Here is a 20217-nt window from a genome sequence, read left to right as displayed (position 1 = left end):
CACATAAATATTAAAAAAGAGAAATGTTTTTAAAAAATTGAGTGATGGCATACTTGCAGTAAAAAGCGTTAGTTGTTACCATATGGTTTGATCACCTTTTACATGTTTATGTATTATTTTTATGTATCACACAGATCAAGACACAGAACATTTCTAACACTCCATATGGTTCCTTTGTGCCCTTTCCACTCTATAGCCCCACCCCATCCCACAATTAAAATACTTTTCTGATTTCCTTTGTCATCAGTTGATTTTTGAATTTCTTCTAAATGAAATCATGTAGCATGTACTCTTTGAGTTAAGCTTTTTTTCCCCACTTAATTTAGTATCTGTGAGGTTCCTATAAGATGAGATGCAGTTGTTTTTCCTGTATAGTAAGTACTACATTAGAGATGTGAGTAATTATCCATCTAATGCATTTTACAGATGTGAATGGCTTATCTGTACTTAAGTTTATGGATATGCTAAAAAGAGTTAACGTGGCAGGCTTCATGGCTGTCATTTGACTAGTGTCTGGGAACTTACATTTTGAGTTCTCACTGTTTGAAGAACTGGTAAGAATGATTTAGTGTGCCTAAACTGCACAGGGAATGTGGTTTGTGTTGAATCTCTGCTTTCCTCTTGGAGTCTGGAATTTTGGTACATTACAGACACAGGCTGCCTCTGTGACCAGCCCTCAGTAAAATCCCCGGGCGCCGTGCTGCTTTTGTTGGCAACACTGGAACGTGTTGTCACAGCATGTTGCTGGGGAATTAAGTGTGTCCTGTGTGATGTCCTCGGGGAGGAAGACCCTTGGAAATGTGCACCTGGTATTCCAGGCTTTGTGCCACGTGCCGCTTCCCTTTGGCTTTGCTCTTTGTTCTCCGGCCATAGTAAGCCTGCCTCACGCATGCTGAGTGCACCTAAGTGCTGAGTCCTGAGTCCTGTGAGTCGTCCTCCTGAGTCACCGAACCTGGGGGAGGTCTTGGGGACCATAACGTGACGAGCATCAGTTTTTGTTTCTTTTCAGATTTTGGGTGTAATGACTGAAACTGTTGTGACTGTTCTTGTGTGTGCTCTTGTATCATCGATATGTGTTCATTTCACGTACAGGAGACTGCGTGCCGTTGCTCGGCCGGGAGTAGTGTCCCTTGAATTTAAAACTGTAGCAGTCATGCACTTGAGTCACTTAAGAGCAGTTCTGGCCTTTGTACGTGTTAACTCTGTCTCGAATGCCCTCCCCATCCTCAGTGTGCCTGTTTGACAAAATCTTTTCATCTACCTCAGTTCAGTTCAGTCGCTCAGTCGTGTCTGACTCTTTGTGACCCCATGGACTGCAGCACACCAGGCTTCTGTGTCCATCACCAACTCCCAGAAATTGCTCAAATTCATGTCCATCAAGTTGGTGATGCCATCCAGCCATCTCATCTTCTGTTGTCCCCTTCTCCTCATGCCTTCAATCTTTCCCAGCATCAGAGTCTTTTCCACTGAGTTAGTTCTTTGCATCAGGTGGCCGAAGTATTGGAGCTTCAGCTTCAGCACCAGTCCTTCCAGTGAACATTCAGGATTGATTTCCTTTAAGATTGACTTGTTTGATCTTGCATTCCAAGGGACTCTAAAGGGTCTTCTCCATCACCACAGTTCAAAGGCATCAATTCTTTGGCACTAAGCTTTCTTTATAGTCCAGCTCTCACATCCATAATGACTGCTGGAAAACCCATAAGCTTTGACTAGACAGAACTTTGTCAGCAGAGGAATGTCTCTGCTTTTTAATATGCTGCCTAGGTTGGTCATAGCTTTTCTTCCAAGGAGCAAGCGTTTTCTAATTTTATGGCTGCAATCACCATCTGCAGTGTTTCTGGAGCCCAAGAAAATAAAAGGCTGTCACTATTTCCATTGTTTCCCCATCTATTTCCCATGAAGTGATGGGACCAGATGCCATGATCTTATTTTTTTGAATGTTGAGTTTTAAGTCAGCTTTTTCCCTTTCCTCTTTCATTTTTATCAAGAGGCTCTTTGGTTCTTCTTTGCTTTCTGTCATAAAGTTGGTGTCATCTGCATATCTGAGGTTATTGTTGTTTCTCCCTGCGATGTTGATTCCCACTTGTGCTTCATCCTGCCTGGTATTTCACATGATGTACTCTGCAAATAAGTTAAATAAGTAGGGTGACAAAATACAGCCTTGACAGATTGCTTTCTCGATTTGGAACAGTCCGCTGTCCCATGTTTGTCTCTAACTGTTGCTTCTTGACCTGCATACAGATTCCTCAGGAGATAGGTAAGGTGGTCTGGTGGTCCCATCTCTTGAAGAATTTCCCACAGTTTTGTTTTGATCCACACAGTCAAAAACTTTAGGATAGTCAGTGAAGCAGAAGTAGATGTTTTTCTGGAATTTTCTTGCTTTTTCTATGATCCAGCAAACGTTGCCAATTTGATCTCTGGTTCCTTGGCCTTTTCTAAATCCAGCTTGAACATCTGGAAGTTCACGGTTCATGTACTGTTAAGTCTGGGTTGGAGGATTTTGAGCATTACTTTGCTAGCATGTAAGATGAGTGCTTATTTAACTTACATGCAAAGTACATCATGAGAAACGCTGGGCTGGAAGAAGCACAAGCTGGAATCAAGATTGCCGGGAGAAATATCAATAACCTCAGATATGCAGATGATACCACCCTTATGGCACAAAGTGAAGAGGAACTAAAAAGCCTCTTGATGAAAGTGAAAGAGGAGAGTGAAAAAGTTGGCTTAAAGCTCAACATTCAGAAAATGAAGATCATGGCATCTGGTCCCATCACTTCATGGGAAATAGATGGGGAAACTGGAAACAGTGTCAGACTTTATTTTTTTGGGCTCCCAAATCACTGCAGATGGTGACTGTAGCCATGAAATTAAAAGATGCTTACTCCTTGGAAGGAAAGTTATGACCAACCTAGATAGTATATTCAAAAGCAGAGACATTACTTTGCCAACAAAGGTCCATCTAGTCAAGGCTATGGTTTTTCCTGTGGTCATGTATGGATGTGAGAGTTGGACTGTGAAGAAGGCTGAGCGCCAAAGAATTGATGCTTTTGAACTGTGGTGTTGGAGAAGACTCTTGAGAGTCCCTTGGACTGCAAGGAGATCCAACCAGTCCATTCTAAAGGAGATCAGTCCTGGGTGTTCATTGGAAGGACTGATGCTAAAGCTGAAACTGCAATATTTTGGCCACCTCATGTGAAGAGTTGACTCATTGGAAAAGAGTCTGATGCTGGGAGGGATTGGGGGCAGGAGGAGAAGGGGACAACAGAGGATGAGATGGCTGGATGGCATCACCGACTCGATGGATATGAGTCTGAGGGAACTCCAGGAGTTGGTGATGGACAGGGAGGCCTGGCGTGCTGCGATTCATGGGGTCGCAGAGTCGGACACGACTGAGCGACTGAACTGAAGATGAGTGCAGTTGTGCAGTAGTTTGAACATTCGCTGACGTTGCCTTTCTTTGGGATTGGATTGAAAACTTTTCCAGTCCTGTGGCCACTTCTGAGTTTTCCAAATTTGATGGCATTTTGAGTGTAGCACTTTCACAGCATCATCTTTTGGGATTTGAAGTAGTTCCATTGGAATTCCATCACCTCTACTAGCTTTGTTTGTAGTGAGTGATGCTTCTTAAAGCCCGCCTGACTTCACATTCCAGGATGTCTGGCTCTTGGTGAGTGGGCACACCATTGTGATTATCTGGGTCATTAAGACCTTTTTTGTATAGTTCTGTGTATTCTTGCCACCTCTGCTTAATATCTTCTGCTTCTGTTAGGTCCATACCATTTCTGTCCTTTATTGTGCCCATCTTTGCATGAAATAGTCCCTTGGTATCTCTAATTTTCTTGAAGAGATCTCTAGTCTTTTGCATTCTATTTTCCTCTGTTTCTTTGCATTGATCACTTTGGAATGCCTTTTTTTTTTTTTTTAATCTCTCCTTGCTGTTCTTTGGAACTCTGCATTCAGATGGGTATATCTTTCCTTTTCTCCTTTGCCTTTCACTTCTCTTTTTTTCTCAGCCATTTGTAAGGCCTCCTCAGACAACCATTTTGCCTTTTTGCATTTCTTCTTGGGGATGGTTTTGATCACCACCTCCTGTACAGTGTTACCAACCTCCATCCATAGTTCTTCAGGCACTCTAACAGATCTAATCCCTTGAATCTGTTTGTCACTTCCACTGTATAATCGTAAGGGATTTGGTTTAGGTCATACCTGTATGGTCTAGTGGTTTTCCCTACTTTCTTCAATTTAAGTCTGAATTTTTACCTACCTATCTACTACTCTTGTAGTTGTTACATGTATATAGTATTACGCTTATGTGCATGCTAAATCACTTCAGTCATGTCTGATTCTTTGCAGCCCTATGGATTGTAGCCCACCAGGCTCCTCTGTCCATGGGATTCTCCAGGCATGACTACTGCAGTGGGTTGCTGTGCCCTCCTCCAAGGGATCTTCCTGAACCAGGGATAGAACCCACGTTTCTTATATCTCATGCATTGGAAGGCAGGTTCTTTATGACTAGCGCCACCTGGGAATGCCAGGCTTACAACGTAGCATATAACTTGTTTATGTGCTTATGTTCCCACTGGACTAATTTCTTGGGAGCTGGGGTTGTCTTTATTTATCCTCTGTCCCCAGAATGGCTCCAGGTGTGTGAGAATGAAATCAGTAATTATAATTTCTGGGTCCCTAGGCATCAGGTCATATTGTTCATGGGTTCTTTGTTTTCCGTTCACATGGAATTGTCTCTGCTCCAAGCTTAAAATCACAAGTCCTGAGCTTTGACAGTTTGTCCAAGAGCTTTGACAGTTTGATCTTGTCTTATCATTTAATAAAGAAATTACAACTTACAGAGGTTGTGATAGAGTTGGTAAAAATACCTATGAAAGGATGATAAGGGTTTGCCTTTTCTGTGGTATCTGTATTGAGTGCCTGCAAATTTAGCAGATACCATGTTGGGTTCTGCTTTGATAAAGGCCTTGAAAGAGCCTACAGTTTATCAAATGCAGTGCTGACAGTGTATACAGCAAACAGTTTGACAGATGTGACAGGAGCTACAATTATAGTGACCGTGTATTCTTGAGCAGTTTTGCTATTAAATATTTCCTTAGTGTTCTCATAAGCCTGTCCTTGAAATTGTAGTATTTCTTTTTTCAGGAGGAATTTATAGAGCAAAAGGAATATTGGGCTTTAAATGCATCCTGTAGAAACTGAAGGATAATCAGAAAAATAAAGGGAGAACCAGGAAGGAGAAAGTGGTTCCTCAATTAAACGAGCAGAGAGTAGCTGAGGATCAGATCCCCAGAGATGCCAGGTAAAAGATTTGAAGTATGGGTTGGGTTTGGCAACCCAAGTGATTAAGCACAGTTGTCTGGTGTCTTTTGAAGGGGGAGAGGGACGTGCTGACAGGGTATTGTGGGTTGAGAGGAAGGATGAACAAGAGGTTAAGAAATAGACGTATTTTCTAGATGGTAGAGCAAAAAGAAAACAGTGGTTTAAGAGAATGTTTAAGTGTTTTTTTTGTTGTTTTTTGTTTTAAGATGAGAGCGCTTTGGGCATACTTAACAGACTGATGGGAAGGAGCCAGTGGAGGAGAGAGAGGGAAGTAAGATCATTAGTGAAGAGGAGGGGGTCTCTTGAGTCTTGTGTCTGGTAATGGGTTCACTCTCTCCTGGATGGAGTCAGTTTCTCTTTCTGCAGGTGAGGACCTGCTGCCATTTCTCCTTCGTTCCTGGCGAGCCTTCCTGCCCAGTCTGGTCTGCCTTTCCTTTCCTTGAGTTCACTGTGTTCCATATCCACTCTGTGCCTGTTCTCTGCCTGTCTGTTATGTTCTTTCTCAGACTTGCTTATTGAAATTCTGCTTTTTCATTATTCTTCAATTTAAAAGTCTGAGTTGTCAAACAATTCCAGATACCTTAATATGCTCCTCTCTTCTGCAGTGTTTTGTACAAACTTGTCTTCATTTCCACTTACTTAGATGACTTTTATTCTTTTCTCCCTCTTATCTAGTTCTCCCCAGGGCCAAGATTATGTTTTATTTATCTCAATAATTTCAACATCTGATGTAGCAGGTTTTTTAGTATCTGTGAAGTACTGAGCTATGCTAAGCTGTTATTTTGTTGGTCAGAAAAGGGAAGATATTGACAGTTTCATACGGATCAAGCTAATACAGTTTTATCCCTTACATTCTTGCACAGAAGACTTGAGGTGAAATTTCAGAAGAGAAAGTTTAGAGAAGCATTTCTTAACAACTGTCTAGTCATATTGAAATTCAACCAAAACTGGCTTCGGGTGACCAGTGACAAAAGCAAACATGGGAACTTGGCTAGATTTACCTTTTCCCATAAGGAATGAATGTAAAGAAGATATATCAGTTCCTCAGAGGAAACTGGCATTTCTTAATCTTGGTCTGAGTGACACTTTTCTGAGTGGGTGGTCATGTAAGTGTTGTTCAAATTGTTGTAGACGACATCCTTAAAATACCGAGTGTAAGTGCTGAAGAGGTTTTATTCAGCTTTATCATTACTTACTAAAAACTAAAGTCAGATTGCCAAACTACCTCTCAGAACCAGTGTTTTGGGGCTAAGTATATTACTTTCTACTGCTGTATAATAAGTTAAAAAAAGTGTTGAAGACCAGTGGTTTTTTTTCTTCTTTAACTTTGTTTTGTACTGGGGTATAGCCAGTTAACAATGTTGTGATAGTTTCAGGCGGACAGCAAAGGGACTTGGCCATACATTCCACTTGTATCCATCCTCCCCCAAACTCCCCTCCCATCTAGGCGGCGACATAACATTGAACAGAGTCCCCTGTGCTATACCGTAGGTCCTTGTTGGTTACCCATTTTAAATATAGCAGTGTGTACATGTCCATCCCAAACACTTAACCACCATATAAATGCGTTCTCTGAGTCTTGAGTCTCCTCCTGTTTTGTAAGTGAGTTCATTTGCATCATTTCCTTTTGGATTCCACATATAAGGGATGTCATATATTTCTCCCTGTCAGGAGCTTCACTCAGTGTGACAGTCTCTACATCCATCCATGTTGCTGCAAACGGCATTATTTCATTCCTTTCAGTGGCTGAGTAACATCTCATTGTATATGTGTACCGCATCTTAAATCATTTACTCTTTGGCTGTGATGGGTCTCCATTGCTGCATGGTGGCTTTCTCTGGTTGTGGCGCGTGGGGCTACTCTTTGTTTTGGGCTGTGGACTTCTCTGTGGTGGCTTCTCTCTTGTTACAGAGCGTAGGCTCCGGGCACTCAGGCTCAGCAGTGGTGGAGCATAGGCCTAGTTGCTCTGCAGCATGTGGTATCTTCCTGGACCAGGGATTGAACCGGTGTCCCCTTCATTGCAAGGCAGATTCTTAACCACTGGACCACCAGGGACATCCCTGTACCACATCATCTTTATCCATTCCTCTGTTAATGGACATTTAGGTCTCTTCCATATCTTGGCTGTTGTAAACAGTACTGCAGCCAGCATTGGGAGCATGTATCCTTTTGGATCATGTTTTTCTCTGGATATATGTGCAAGAGTGGGATGACAGGGTCATGTGGTTGCTCTACTTTTAGCTTTTTAAGGAACCTTAAAAAACCATACTGTTCCATAGTGACTGTATCAGTTTACGTTCTCACCAACTGTATAGGCGGGTTCCCTTCTCTTCACACCCTCTCCAACATTTATTGTTTATGGATTTTTTGATGACAGCCATTCTGACTGGTGTGAGCTGCTATCTCATTGTAGTTTTGATTTGCATTTCTCTAATAATGAATGATGTTGAACATCTTTTCATGTGCCTCTTGTCCATCTGTATGTCTTCTTTGGAGAAATGTCTGTTTAGGTCTTCTGCCCATGTTTTGATTGGGTTGTTTGCTTTGATGGTGTTAAGCATCTTGAGCTGTTTGTAAATTTTGGAGACTAATCTCTTGTCAGTCACATCATTTACAAATATTTTCTCCCAATATGTGGGTGGTTTTTTGTTTTGCTTATTCTTTCCTTTGCTGTGCAAAAGATTTTAGTAGGTCCCATTTGCTTATTTTTGTTTCCATTATTCTGGGAGACAATAAAAAAAGATACTGTTTTGATTTATATCAGAGAGTGTTCTGCCTATGTTTTTCTCTAGTAGAAGTTTTATAGTGTCTGGTCTCACATTTAGGTCTTTAATCCATTTTGAGCTTATTTTTGTGTATGGTGTTAAAGGATGATATCTAGTTTAACTTTTTTACATGAGGCTGTCCAGTTTTCTCAATCACATTTGTTAAAGAGACTTAAAGACCAGGGCTTTTAACTAAAAAATAAGTGATTAATTAGAAAATTTTATTCTCAGCAAAATTTTTAGGATGAACAGTTTTGCCAGGGGCGTTGGTGGATTCCTGTCCATGGAACCCCATGCTGAAATTCTCATCAGGAGATAAACTGTGTGCCATTCAGTCAGTCTTCTGTAAATCTTTCATCTGGCTTTTGAAGACTCCATAACAGATGATTAACAGTGATAGTCTTGAAGTGGTCTGTAGTGTAGATATTTTTTGTTGTTGATTAAAGACAATAAAAATAAACCAGGGATGGTAAAGTTGGCATTCATTGATGACAGTTAAATCCTGAACCAGGATTTTGACCTAAAATAATGGCCATTTCATCACCATGTTGATGGTGGATTATACGGTATGTGAAAGCAAGGCTGGGGGTTCCCAAATAGGGCAAGTCTAGATTTATAATAGCGTACAAATAGGTATAACATTTTGGGATCTTAGTCTTGAACAGGCAAACATAGCTGCATGGTGAGGGTTCAGATTTTAAAGTATTATGAGTAGTAGTTTCAAGCCACAAAGGCAAAAAACCTCCAATTATGTGCTGTAGGCTTCTTGATGAGCTTGACTAGGATAAATTGAAAGAATACTTCTGAATAACAGTGGGGTTGGGAGACATTTGTCCCTAATAAGTTATTGAGCGTTTTCAGGTACTTTATATATTTCTCATTATCACAAAATCTGCAAATAGGTAGCACTCCACTCTTACACCTGAGCCAGTGGAAGCTAGAGAAGGTACTGAAGCGGTAAACTTAGTTTTTGTGTCCCAGGGGCTTTCTTTCTGCTTTTCGAAACTGTGATTCACAGTCGGGGGAGGATTCTTCCTTTGTGGAAAAGGGAAATGCTTTTTTCAGATGGTAGGCTCTTTGCCATCACCCCTTCCAGTTGAGGATTATTACTAGAGAAAGCCACTGTTTCATGATGGAGGTGTGCGCCCTTTTCTGTTGAAGAGGAGAAAACTGTGACCTGCCGTAAAATAGCTTCTATTAGTAGAAATTCCTAGTGAACCATTTTTTCCCGTGATATAAGTAAATATAACTATCAATAGTTTTATCTATTGATAAAGTAGTACTGATAAACAGAAGTACTGTTTTTAAAAAATTTTTCTTGGAGTATAGTTGATCTGCAATGTTGTGTGTTTTTTAGATTCTTTTCCCATATTGGTCATTACAGAGTATTGAGTTCCTGTGCCATACAGTAAGCCCTTATTAGTTACCTGTTTATGTATAGCAGTGTGTGTATGACAGTCCCAGTCTCCCAGTTTATCCCTTCCACAATCACTTCCTGGTAACCGTAAGTTTGTTTCCTGCATTTGTAACTCAGTCTCTGTTTAACAACATTTGTACCCCCCCCCTTTTTTTTGTTTAACATTTCACATATGAGCGATATCATATGATATGTGTCTTCCTCTATCTTACTGTCAGTGTGACGATCTCTGGGTCCATCCCTGTTGCTGCAAATGGCAGCATTTCATTCTTTTTGTGGCTGAGTTAATACTCCATTCATATATGTACCGCATCTTTACCCGCTCTGCTGCTGATGGACATTTAGGTTGCTTCCGTATCCTGGCTATTGTGAAGAGTGCTGCAGTGAACGCTGGGGTGCATGTGTCTTTTTGAATTAAGACTTTCTCTGGATATATGTCTAGACAGGGATTGCTGAATCGTATGGTAACTATTATTTTTAGTTTTTTAAGGAATCTCCATACTATTCTTCATAGTGGTTGTAGCAGTTTACATTCCCTCCAACAGTGTAGAAGGGCTGTCTTTTCTCCACACACTCACTCTCTAGCATTTATTATTTGTAGATTTTTTGATTGATGGCCATGCTGACTGGTATGGGGTGATACCTCATTGTATATTGTTTTGATTTGAACAGTGGAAACAGTGTTAGACTTTATTTTTTGGGGCTCCAAAATCACTGCAGATGGTGATTGCAGCCATGAAATTAAAAGACGCTTACTCCTTGGAAGAAAAGTTAAGACCAACCCAGATAGCGTATTCAAAAGCAGAGACATTACTTTGCCGACTAAGGTCCGTCTAGTCAAGGCTATGGTTTTTCCTGTGGTCATGTATGGATGTGAGAGTTGGACTGTGAAGAAGGCTGAGTGCCGAAGAATTGATGCTTTTGAACTGTGGAGTTGGAGAAGACTCTTGAGAGTCCCTTGGACTGCAAGGAGATCCAACCAGTCCATTCTGAAGGAGATCAGCCCTGGGATTTCTTTTGAAGGAATGATGCTAAGGCTGAAACGCCAATATTTTGGCCACCTCATGCGGAGAGCTGACTCATTGGAAAAGACTCTGATGCTGGGAGGGATTGGGGGCAGGAGGAGAAGGGGACGACAGAGGATGAGATGGCTGGCTGGCATCACTGACTCGATGGATGTGAGTCTGAGTAAACTCCGGGAGTTGGTGATGGACAGGGAGGCCTGGCGTGCTGCGATTCATGGGGTCACAAAAAGCTGGGCACGACTGAGCGACTGAACTGAGCATCTTTTCATGTGCTTTTTAACCACCTGTATGTCTTGAAGAAATGTCTATTTAGATACTTCTCCCATTTTTTGATTGGGTTGTTTTGATATTGAGCTGCATGAGCTGTTTGTATATTTTGGAAATTAATGCTTTGTTTTTCTTTGTTTGCAAATAGTTTCTCCCATTCTTAGAGTTGTCTTTTCATCTTGTTTATAGCTTCCTTTGCTCTGCAAAAGCTTTTAAGTTGATCCCATTTGTTTATTTTTGTTTCTATTTCCACTTCTCTAAGAGATGGGTCAAAGAGAATCTTGCTGCATTTTATGTCAGTGTTCTGTTTTCCTCTAAGAGTTTTATGGTTTCTCGCCTTATGTTAGGTCTTTAATCCATTTTGAGTTTATCTTTGTGTATGGTGTTAAGTGTTTTAACTTCATTCTTTTACATGTAGCAGTCCAATTTTCCCAGCACCACTTATTATTGAAGTGACTGTCTCTTCTCCATTGTATATTCTTGCCTCCTTTGTCATAGATTAGGTGACCATAGGTGTGTGGATTTATCTCTGGGCTTTTGTCTATATTCTGCTCCATTTAACTATAGTTCTGTTCTTGTGTCAATATCATACTGTCTTGATTACTGTAGCTTTGTAGCCAGGGAGCCTAATTCTTCCAGCTCCATTTTTCTTAAGATTGCTTTGGCTCTTGGGGATCTTTTGTGTTTCCATACATATTTAAACATTTTTCGTTCTCATTCTGTGAAAAATGCCATTGGTAGTTTGATGGGGGTTGCATCGAGTCTATAGATTGCTTTGGGTAGTATAGTTATTTTGACAATATTCTTCCAATCCAAGAATGTGGTATATCTCCCCATCTGTTTGTGTCATCTTTGATTTCTTCCATCCATATGTTATCGTTTTCAGAGTACAGATCTTTTATCTCCTTAGGCAGGTCTGTTCTTTGGTATTTTACTCTTTTTGATGCAGCGGTAAATACGATTGTTTCCTTGATGTCTCTTATCTCCTGTTAGTGTATGGGAATGCAGATTTCTGTGCATTAATTCTGTATCCTGCAATTTTACCAGATTTATTGATGAGTTCTAGTAATGTTCTGGTATCGTCTTTAGGATTTTCTATGTATAGTACCGTATCATCTGCAAACAGGGACAGTTTCACTTCTTTTCCAGTTTGAAGTGTTTTTATTTCTTCTTCTGTGACTGCCATGGCTAGGACTTATAAAACTTTGTTGAATAATAGTGGCAAGAGTGGACATCTTTTTCTTGTTCCTGTTCTTAGAGGAAATGCTTTCAATTTTTCACCATTGAGAATGATGTATGCTGTGAGTTGGTCATATATGGCCTTTATTAAATTGAGGTAGGTTCCGTCTAAGCTCACTTTCTGGAAAGTTTTTATCATAAATGCATGTTGAATTTTGTCAATAGCTTTTTCTACATCTGTTGAAATGATCACATGGTTTTAATTCTTCATTTTGTTGATATATTTCACAGTGATTTGCAGATATTGAAAAATCTTTGTATCTCAGGGATAAATTGCACTTGATCATGCTGTATGATCCTTTTAATGTGTTGTTGAATTCATTTTGCTAGTATTTTGTCAAGGCTTTTTGCACCTACGTTCATCAACGGTACTGGTTTGTAATTTTTCTTTTTTGTGATACTTTTGTCTGTTTTGGTATTAGGGTGATAGTGAATGAGCTTGGGAGTATTCCTTCTGCAGTTTTTGGAAGAGTTTCAAAAAGGCACCTGTTAACTTTTCTCTAAGTGTTTGATAGAATTTGCCTGTGAAGCCGTCTGGTCCTCAACTTTTGTTTGTTGAAAATTTTTAATAATTGTTTCAGTTTCACTACTTGTGATTGATCCGTTCATATTTTGTTTCTTCCTGGTTCAGTCTTGGGACGTTACACCTTTCTAAGAATTTTTACAGTTCTTCCAGGTTATCAATTTTATTGGTATATAGTTGCTTCTAGTAGTCTGTTACGATTCCTTGTATATCTGTGGTGTTAGCCGTAATGTCCCCTTTTTTATTTCTAATTTTACTGATTTGAATCCTCCCTGTTTATTTTGACAAGTCTGGCTAAAGGTTTATCAATGTTTATCTCCTCAAAGAACCAGCTTTTAGTTTCATTGACACTTGCTATTATTTTCTTTGTCTCTATTTCATTTATTTCTACTCTGATCTTAAATGTTTTCTTTACTTCTACTGACTTTGGGTTTTGTTTTCCTTTCTCTGGTTGCTTTAGATGTGAAGACAGAGAATTAACTGTTTTTCTTTTCTAGCCCTACCAAGTAATCCTTCCTATTGATCCATGATTCTCAGTAGTATTAAGGTTTGTGTTCTCTTTTGAGTCTGTAATGTGTCTTTAAAGCTTGCTTTCCTGTCTGTAGTGAAAGTGCAATAAAAGTTGCAAGTAATCTCACTGCATGGCAAAAATGCCACAAATAACAGTGAAATCTATCAGGCAGTAGTAGAAAATCAAGGGAGAATACCCATTTTTGGTTATGGTAAAACATGGATATGAACTCAGACCTATAAATTGATCAGAGTTAAGATAGAATATGCAGAGTAATGGGCCTGTTAAGGGTAGGGATGTATAAAAGGTTTCTGTTTAAAAAATGAGAAACTAAGAATTATATAACTGGATAATTTTAAAAGGATCACTGTATTCTGTGGTAGGTTCAGCTTTTGGACAGTTTGATTTTTTTTTTTATCATGTCTTTAGTCTTTTTTAATTAAGTTTTTAAATTTTTATTTACACCATGCGGGTGGCATGCAGGATCTCAGTTCCCTTACCAGGGATCAAACCCTTACTTTCTGCAGTGGAAGTGCAAATTCTTAATCACTGGACCACCAGGGAGGTTCCTAATTAAGCTTTTGAAATAAAATGATTACAGAAATTAGGCATGGAAGGGCCTGGGGTCTTCAAAGGAATAGTTGACATAGGCTTTTAGTTCATTTTTCTCCTCTTAATGAGCAGGTAGATTCTTTTCTTCAAGGATCCTTGTGGCGGCTTCTAACCCCTTGGTATAATAACACTACTGAGAGCCAGCGTTTATTTGGCACATAGTTATGTGCCAGGTACTGTGTGAACTACTTTATGTGTATTAATTCACAAAAAGCCCTCTGAGATAGTATTGTTACTTTTATCCCTGTTGTACACCTGGGGAGAGTGATATATCTGTTCCTCAGTGGATGTTGCTGGTTTAATCTGCCTATCCTTAGAGTGCTACTGTGGATAGCAGGCAGTTGGTTAATGTATGTTAGACAGTGAATGAATGAAGCATGTAGCCTTAAGGTGTGCAGATTGGTTATAAATCCTTGTGTCTTAGCCTTTTGTAAAGCTGGATATTAAGCTTAGAAATCTGCAGTTGTGAAAATGGCCTGTGTCAGTGGATTTAACCCTTCTCAGTGGCACCTCCCTGGAGGGCTTGGGAAGCACAACTGTGTTCTGGTTATCTTCACAGTTTGCAAAGAATACCAACCAGTCTTTCAAGAGCTTGAAGACGATGTGGAATTCAGGTTTGTCCCTTTAAGGCCATGCTGCAGAGTTTATAAAGTCTTAAATGTTTCTGGTCATTCTCATGCTTACACTTGGATTTTAATAAGTTACACAGAATAACATCAGGCTTTAAAAATTTTGTTTTGACGTGTTCAGCTACAGGGTCTTAGGTTCTAGTTTCTTTTGTTGTTGTTTGTTAGTAGCTAAGTTGTATCCAATACCTTGCAACCCCGTGGACGGTAGCCTGCCAGGCTTGTCTGTCCAGGCAAAAATACTGGAGTGAGTTGCCATTTCCTACTCCAGAGGATCTTCCTGACCCAGAATAGAACCTGAATCTTCTGCATTGCAGGCAGAGTCTTTACCACGGAGCCACCAGGGAGGCCTACTAGTTTTATTACTTGGACTTTCGCTGTTGTTTGCTTTTGCATGACTTCCCTGTTACACTCCCCAAGGTGATTGGGAATGATAGAAGCGATGAGTCTGACTCCCTTTAGAAGACTGAGTCTGTCAGCCAGTATTTCTTTGCTTACATTGGATGTGGTGAATGAGGGAGATTGAACAGAGAGGAATGGTCCCTAGATTTCTGTCTGAGGCACCTGGAGGATGGTGGTCTTATTGACTGAGAGAGAGAACACCCAAGAATCACTTGTGTGGGGGTTCAGTTCACTTTTATGTACCTGGGAGTCCGTTTTTCATTCAGTGATGTCTTACATGAGTTGTGTGCACTTTTAATGACCACATAGATTGTCTCAATTATTTAAACAACCCTTTGGGTGGTTTTTGTACCACTCTTGATCCTGCCCAAGTCTTTTCCTGTAGGTATATCTTAAAATGTAAAAATAGCAGCTACCATATGCCAGCACCATGCTAAGTACTGTATACATCCCATCAAAAGGTTGGTAGGTACTCTTCCCCATTTCACAAGTGGAGACTGTAGCACAGAGATTAGTAACTGCCAATAAACGGCAGAATCAAACTTTTGAAACAACTGTATTAATGTATAATTTACATAATTGTAAGGTTCACTTTTCAAAGTACAATTCATTGACCTTTAGTATATTTATGGAATTTTGCAACCCTCACCATGATCTAATTTTAGAATATTTCCATCATTTGAAAAAAGAAACCTTGTACCCTTTAGACACAACTGGCTAACCACCTCCCCACCTCCCTAGTTGAAGGCAGCTAATCTGCTTTAGATTACCTAGTCTGCACATTTCATATAATTGGGCTCATACAGTGTGTGGTCTTGTGTGACTGGTGTCTTTCGCCTCACGTTTGTGAGGTTCACCCATATTGTAGTATCTGTCAGTGCTTGATTCTTTTATTGCCACATAATCTACTATATAGGTAGACTCACAATTTGAACCAGGTGAGTCTGGTTCTTAAAGCTCATGCTGCTGCCGTTCTACTTCTGTACAAGTCCCATTATGTTAGAATGTTCTTACATCTTACATGTCAGTGTTTTTGCCTCTTACTGTTCTCTCAGGGTACCTTGCTGAGAGTTAAGTATGTTAGTATACAGGCAAGAAACTCAAGTCTTTGTTACTGTATCTAACTTGTATTGGGCTATAGAGGAAAAGGAGTTGTGAAGTCTCTATCAACAGGGAGAATAGAAAACCTAAACACCTTTTTTCTGTGTCTAGGAAGAAGAAGCGGGAAGGATAAAAGATTGCTGGGACAACCAGGAAGCACCTGCACTCTCCACGTGTAGAAATGCCAATATCTTTCGAAGGATAAATGCCATATTGGATAATTCTCTGGATTTCAGTAGAGTCTGCACTACACCCGTAAATCGAGGAATTCATGATCATTTGCCAGGTGACTTAGATTTGAAACCTTGGACGTGCTAGACATGCACACATTGCTGTTTCTAGGCCGCTTCCTCGTGAAGTCTGTGAGTGACCTTGACTCTCAGGTAGCACTTCACCCCTTCTGTAGTTTGCCTTGTGGATTGGGTTCCCGCTGGGGTGAAGACATCCTTTGATTACGTGAAAAAAAAGTAGGTCAGAGGTGACAAGACTATTTATATATTCAATTATGAGTTACATGTTACAGTAGATTTTCTTACAGCTACATTGGAAACATTTTAAAAAGTGATTAATACTTGATGTAACCCAACATAGTCGAAATAGTGTGTGTCAATGTATAATCTGTATAAAAGGTGTTAGTGAGAGATTTCTTTTGTTAGTGTTATGACGTCAGAATCCAATGTATATTTCACATTTACAGTGTAGCTCGGTTCGAATTAGCTACATTTCAAGGGCTCAGTAGCTGCATGTGGCTCCTGTAGTCACAGTGGCTGCTGCACTGGATGGTGCAGCTCTCGGATATTTTAATTGCTTTTAAAAGGCGTGCAAGTCAACAAGCATTTGGTTCTCCTGATATTTAGGGTGTTCCATAGCACAGTGGAGGGAGAGGGCAGTGTCTCCTGAAGACGGTTCTTCTCAAGGAGGCTTGGCTGTCCCAACAGGGTTTCATGATGTTTCTGTGGGAGCTGCAGCATATTATAGGAATGCTGTTGGCCTGCTCTCTGACTTATTTTAGATGAAAGCGAACATGTTTTTAATTTTTTAAATGGACCTTGAAAATATTTGGTAAAACAGGGATTCTCAGAACAAGGACTGGTAATTGCTGTTTCTTTAGTTGTAAATTCATTGATTTATTTTTAACTTTGCCTTGGAAATAATTCCCACAAAAATGCAGAAGCATGTGAACATAAAGTAAGTGTTTAAGGGGGAAGTTTATTAGGAAGGAGATGGCCCCATAGAAATTTATTTATTAAATTGTGCTGGGAGAAAAGTGAGAGAAGAAAATGGGAACTGAGGAGTACGGGTGGGTCTTGCCTCTTCTGACTTCCAAAAAAGTATACGTGTAATGTTTCCTGTTAATTGGAGTAAGCCATGAGCTAGCTCTTATTCTTTATTTAGCTTATGTCAAGTGAAAGATTGAGAGAACCTGCCTGGTTCTGTGTGTTTCTCTTTTCAGAAAGTTGCATGAATTATACTCCAGTAAGAATGACAGTCAACAGTGACTTAAATCTCGCTGGATTGCTTCAGACGTGCTGGAGCGTTTATGGTTTATAGCAGAGCGTTTTTCAGCTAATGGCTAGGTTGTTGACCTGAGTAAGGGGAGGGACTCCTGGTCAGTGAGACGGGAGCTTTGAGGTGTGCAGTTCACAGTTGGCCCGGGCACCCAGTAGCCTCACTGATAAGACCTGGGTTCTGGTCACTGACTGGCCAACCTATGAGGTGTAGACTTCTTGAGCTCTACAGGGGGGCCTTCTCAGGGCATAGGTTCAAGAAGTGCAATGGGAAGTGAACTGGAAGAAACAAGGGAAACCTGGGTTGTTAAGGTTGACCTTGGGCAGTGAGCCAAAGTAGATAGTGTTTTCCAGCTGTAGGACAGGATGGTGCCGGCCCCAGATGCCTCACAGGGCTCTCCTTGCTGGGGGCTGGTGGGGGTGCTCTGTAAGGAAGCAGTGCTGCAGCTTGAAGGCACCTCCCGAAATTGCAGGAGAAGTTCTGGTCAAGGTAGCTGGTGTCCTGTGCCCTTTGCACGTACCTAGCCCCTGCTCGTTGTCCCCGCCTGAGATGCTGGTTCGGGGTGTGGGCTCTGGATCTTGAGAGGTGAGGCAGGGCTGCTGGCCTGGAGCATTCCGAGGCTTCCGCAGCAGGGAAGCCTGTTTACTTGTGGTTATTGCACAAGTAAACCTGGGTGTGTATTTTCCATGAAGCACTTTAACCTGAATTTGTAGCTTCTGGTCAGAAGTAATCTTGCTACCTAAGTAGATAATCAGCATTATAGAAACCCAAGAGCAAGATTGGTTGTAACAGTGTTATAACTAGGGGCAGTTTGGTGATGGCAAAAGCTAAAGTAGCCGTACAGTGCAATGTCCTGCATTTATTAATATGTTTGTAGTAGATTACTTAATGATGTAGGTAGTCACAGTACCTGAAGTGAAAAAGCAAAGTACAAAACTGTGGTCTCAGGGATGTATATATGCATAGAAAGACTGGAATGGCAAGGTGTAAATGTAACAGTGAAGGTATAATGGGTAATTTTTTTTTTCTGTGTGCTTTTCCCACTGATTCTTCTGTAACAAACATATTTTATAATAAGAACAACTTGTTAAAAAAGAATATTTCTTGGCACAGTGTTTCAGCATTGATATTTGGATTTTGCATAGGTACATTTAATTGTGCAACTTGCTTCATATAGGTACACTTAACTTTGCAATAGTTATATGCTATTGTTTTTTTCATTTGAGCAAATGTTTGATTTATCACTTAGAAGGCTTGCATTAGCTGTGACAGGATTTCATTGCATATAGTATGCAGTGAGAGTCGTATCAGAACTTTGCAAGTCAGCTGGTAAGATGTTACTGGAAAAGTGCTGTGAACAAGGTCCAAGGAGGGAGAGACTGTGTTGGTTAGGGAGTGAAGAAGCACTGGATGGAGCAGCATTTGAAATAAGCCTTGAAGAAGAAAAAGTTACTTCAGTGTAATTGGATATTGAGTTAGGTTTGTTGTTGATTCTGGATTGACATTGGGGTCCAAAGCTGAGCTTGAAGATTGTCAGATGACCTGTGGTACAGTGACAGTCCCCAAGAGTGGGAGCCAGATACCTCACTGAGGGCTTCCAAAGAGGCCACAGAGCTGTCCCGCTACCACAGGCCTCACCTCAGCCTTGCCCTAGGCTGTGTAGGAAGACGGCTTGGGGCGGGCAGCCTGCAGGGTAACTCTCTGGTGTCTTGGTGGAGCACAGCAAGGCGGGCGCTGCTTCCGCTGTCAAGCCGAGTGAGGGGAGTGTCTCCAGAGAGGAGCATTTGTGTAGATGGAAATTGCTTCTAAGAAGGAGCACAAGGTTGTTGAACCCCTTGTAAGGCAGCAGACTTGCTGTTTGTCCTTGACTGAGTAAAGGTGAGAGAGAACTTGAGAGGATGACATGGGGCAGGGAGGGGGGAGGGTGGCTGCAGCTGTCTGAATGCCCCCCAGTTGACACGCAGGGAGACTCCTCTGGTTCAGGAGACGTTGCCAGAGGCTGGAGTTTTCTGGCTGGTGTTGGGCCAAGACTGTTGTTGTGGGCGGGGTAGGGGTGGGGCTGGGAGGTTAGGCCAGAGCCGGACCCCTCATCCAGGCAGCTCCTCAGAGAGGGTGCCTACCTCCTCAGGGGCCCTTCCCCACTCCCTGCCTAGTCCTTTACAGTTCTGAGGAAGGAAGGAAATGGGCTGTAAATGGACATGTGATTGAAGCATAAATGAACTGAGTTATTGTTACGTGTCTGTCAAGTGTGAAAACTTGTTAAGATGACATTAAGGGACTCTTGACTATGGGATGGGCCTGAGGCAGTGTCTGGAGGGAAAACTTTCATGTTAACTTTGAGACCTCTCAGAGACTGGTTAAAGTAGTTGGAAGCTCAGAAGAGGAATAGATAAGTTAAAAGTAGTTCACAGCAAGTAAGGGGTGGGACTGAAACGCTGATTTAATATTTTTTTATTATAATCTGATACACATACAGAAAAGTACACATCATAAGTGAAGAGCTCACACTGTCTCCAGCTGAACACAGGCAGGTAACCAGCAATGCCGATCTAGATGAGCTGCCGGCTTTCAATTTAGGACCAAAGAAGTGTGTAATTGTAGCCGGATATATTGAATTTCTGACTGAGATGGTTTCCTTTTTTATTCTGAGAGTATCATCACTAAATTATCTTAAAAGCTGTTCTGAAATAAGTTTTAATATATTCAGTCCCAGCTAACAGGAGACAGTTGAAATTACTCTTGGGAAGTCTCACTTCCCATAAAATAAATTTTTTTTTTTTCTGAAACCTTTAATATATGGCTTTAACAGTTAAATTTTTATTTTTAGTCTAACACTATATTCAGAAAATTATCTATGATATATACCTAAAAATATGATACTTTTACTAGGAT

The 20217-nt window shown here is 40.8% G+C and overlaps 1 protein-coding gene across 2 annotated transcripts in view; it reads left to right on the top strand.

Annotated features, from left to right (window-relative positions):
* The first annotated feature begins 10355 nt into the window (after positions 1-10355).
* Positions 10356-20217, top strand: part of CPEB1 (cytoplasmic polyadenylation element binding protein 1) — an 86672-nt gene continuing 76810 nt past the window's right edge. For both annotated transcript variants that reach the window (XM_068991160.1, XM_068991161.1), the window contains exons 1-2: positions 10356-10370; positions 15928-16102. In XM_068991160.1, coding sequence (XP_068847261.1) covers positions 10356-10370; positions 15928-16102 — 190 coding nt within the window. The remainder of the gene's footprint in view (positions 10371-15927; positions 16103-20217) is intronic.

The sequence above is a fragment of the Capricornis sumatraensis genome, chromosome 19 (genome assembly GCF_032405125.1).
Source record: "Capricornis sumatraensis isolate serow.1 chromosome 19, serow.2, whole genome shotgun sequence".
NCBI classification, from domain to species: domain Eukaryota; kingdom Metazoa; phylum Chordata; class Mammalia; order Artiodactyla; family Bovidae; genus Capricornis; species Capricornis sumatraensis.
Note: the sequence above shows the minus strand (reverse complement) of the source record. Positions and strands in the feature narration are given on the sequence as shown.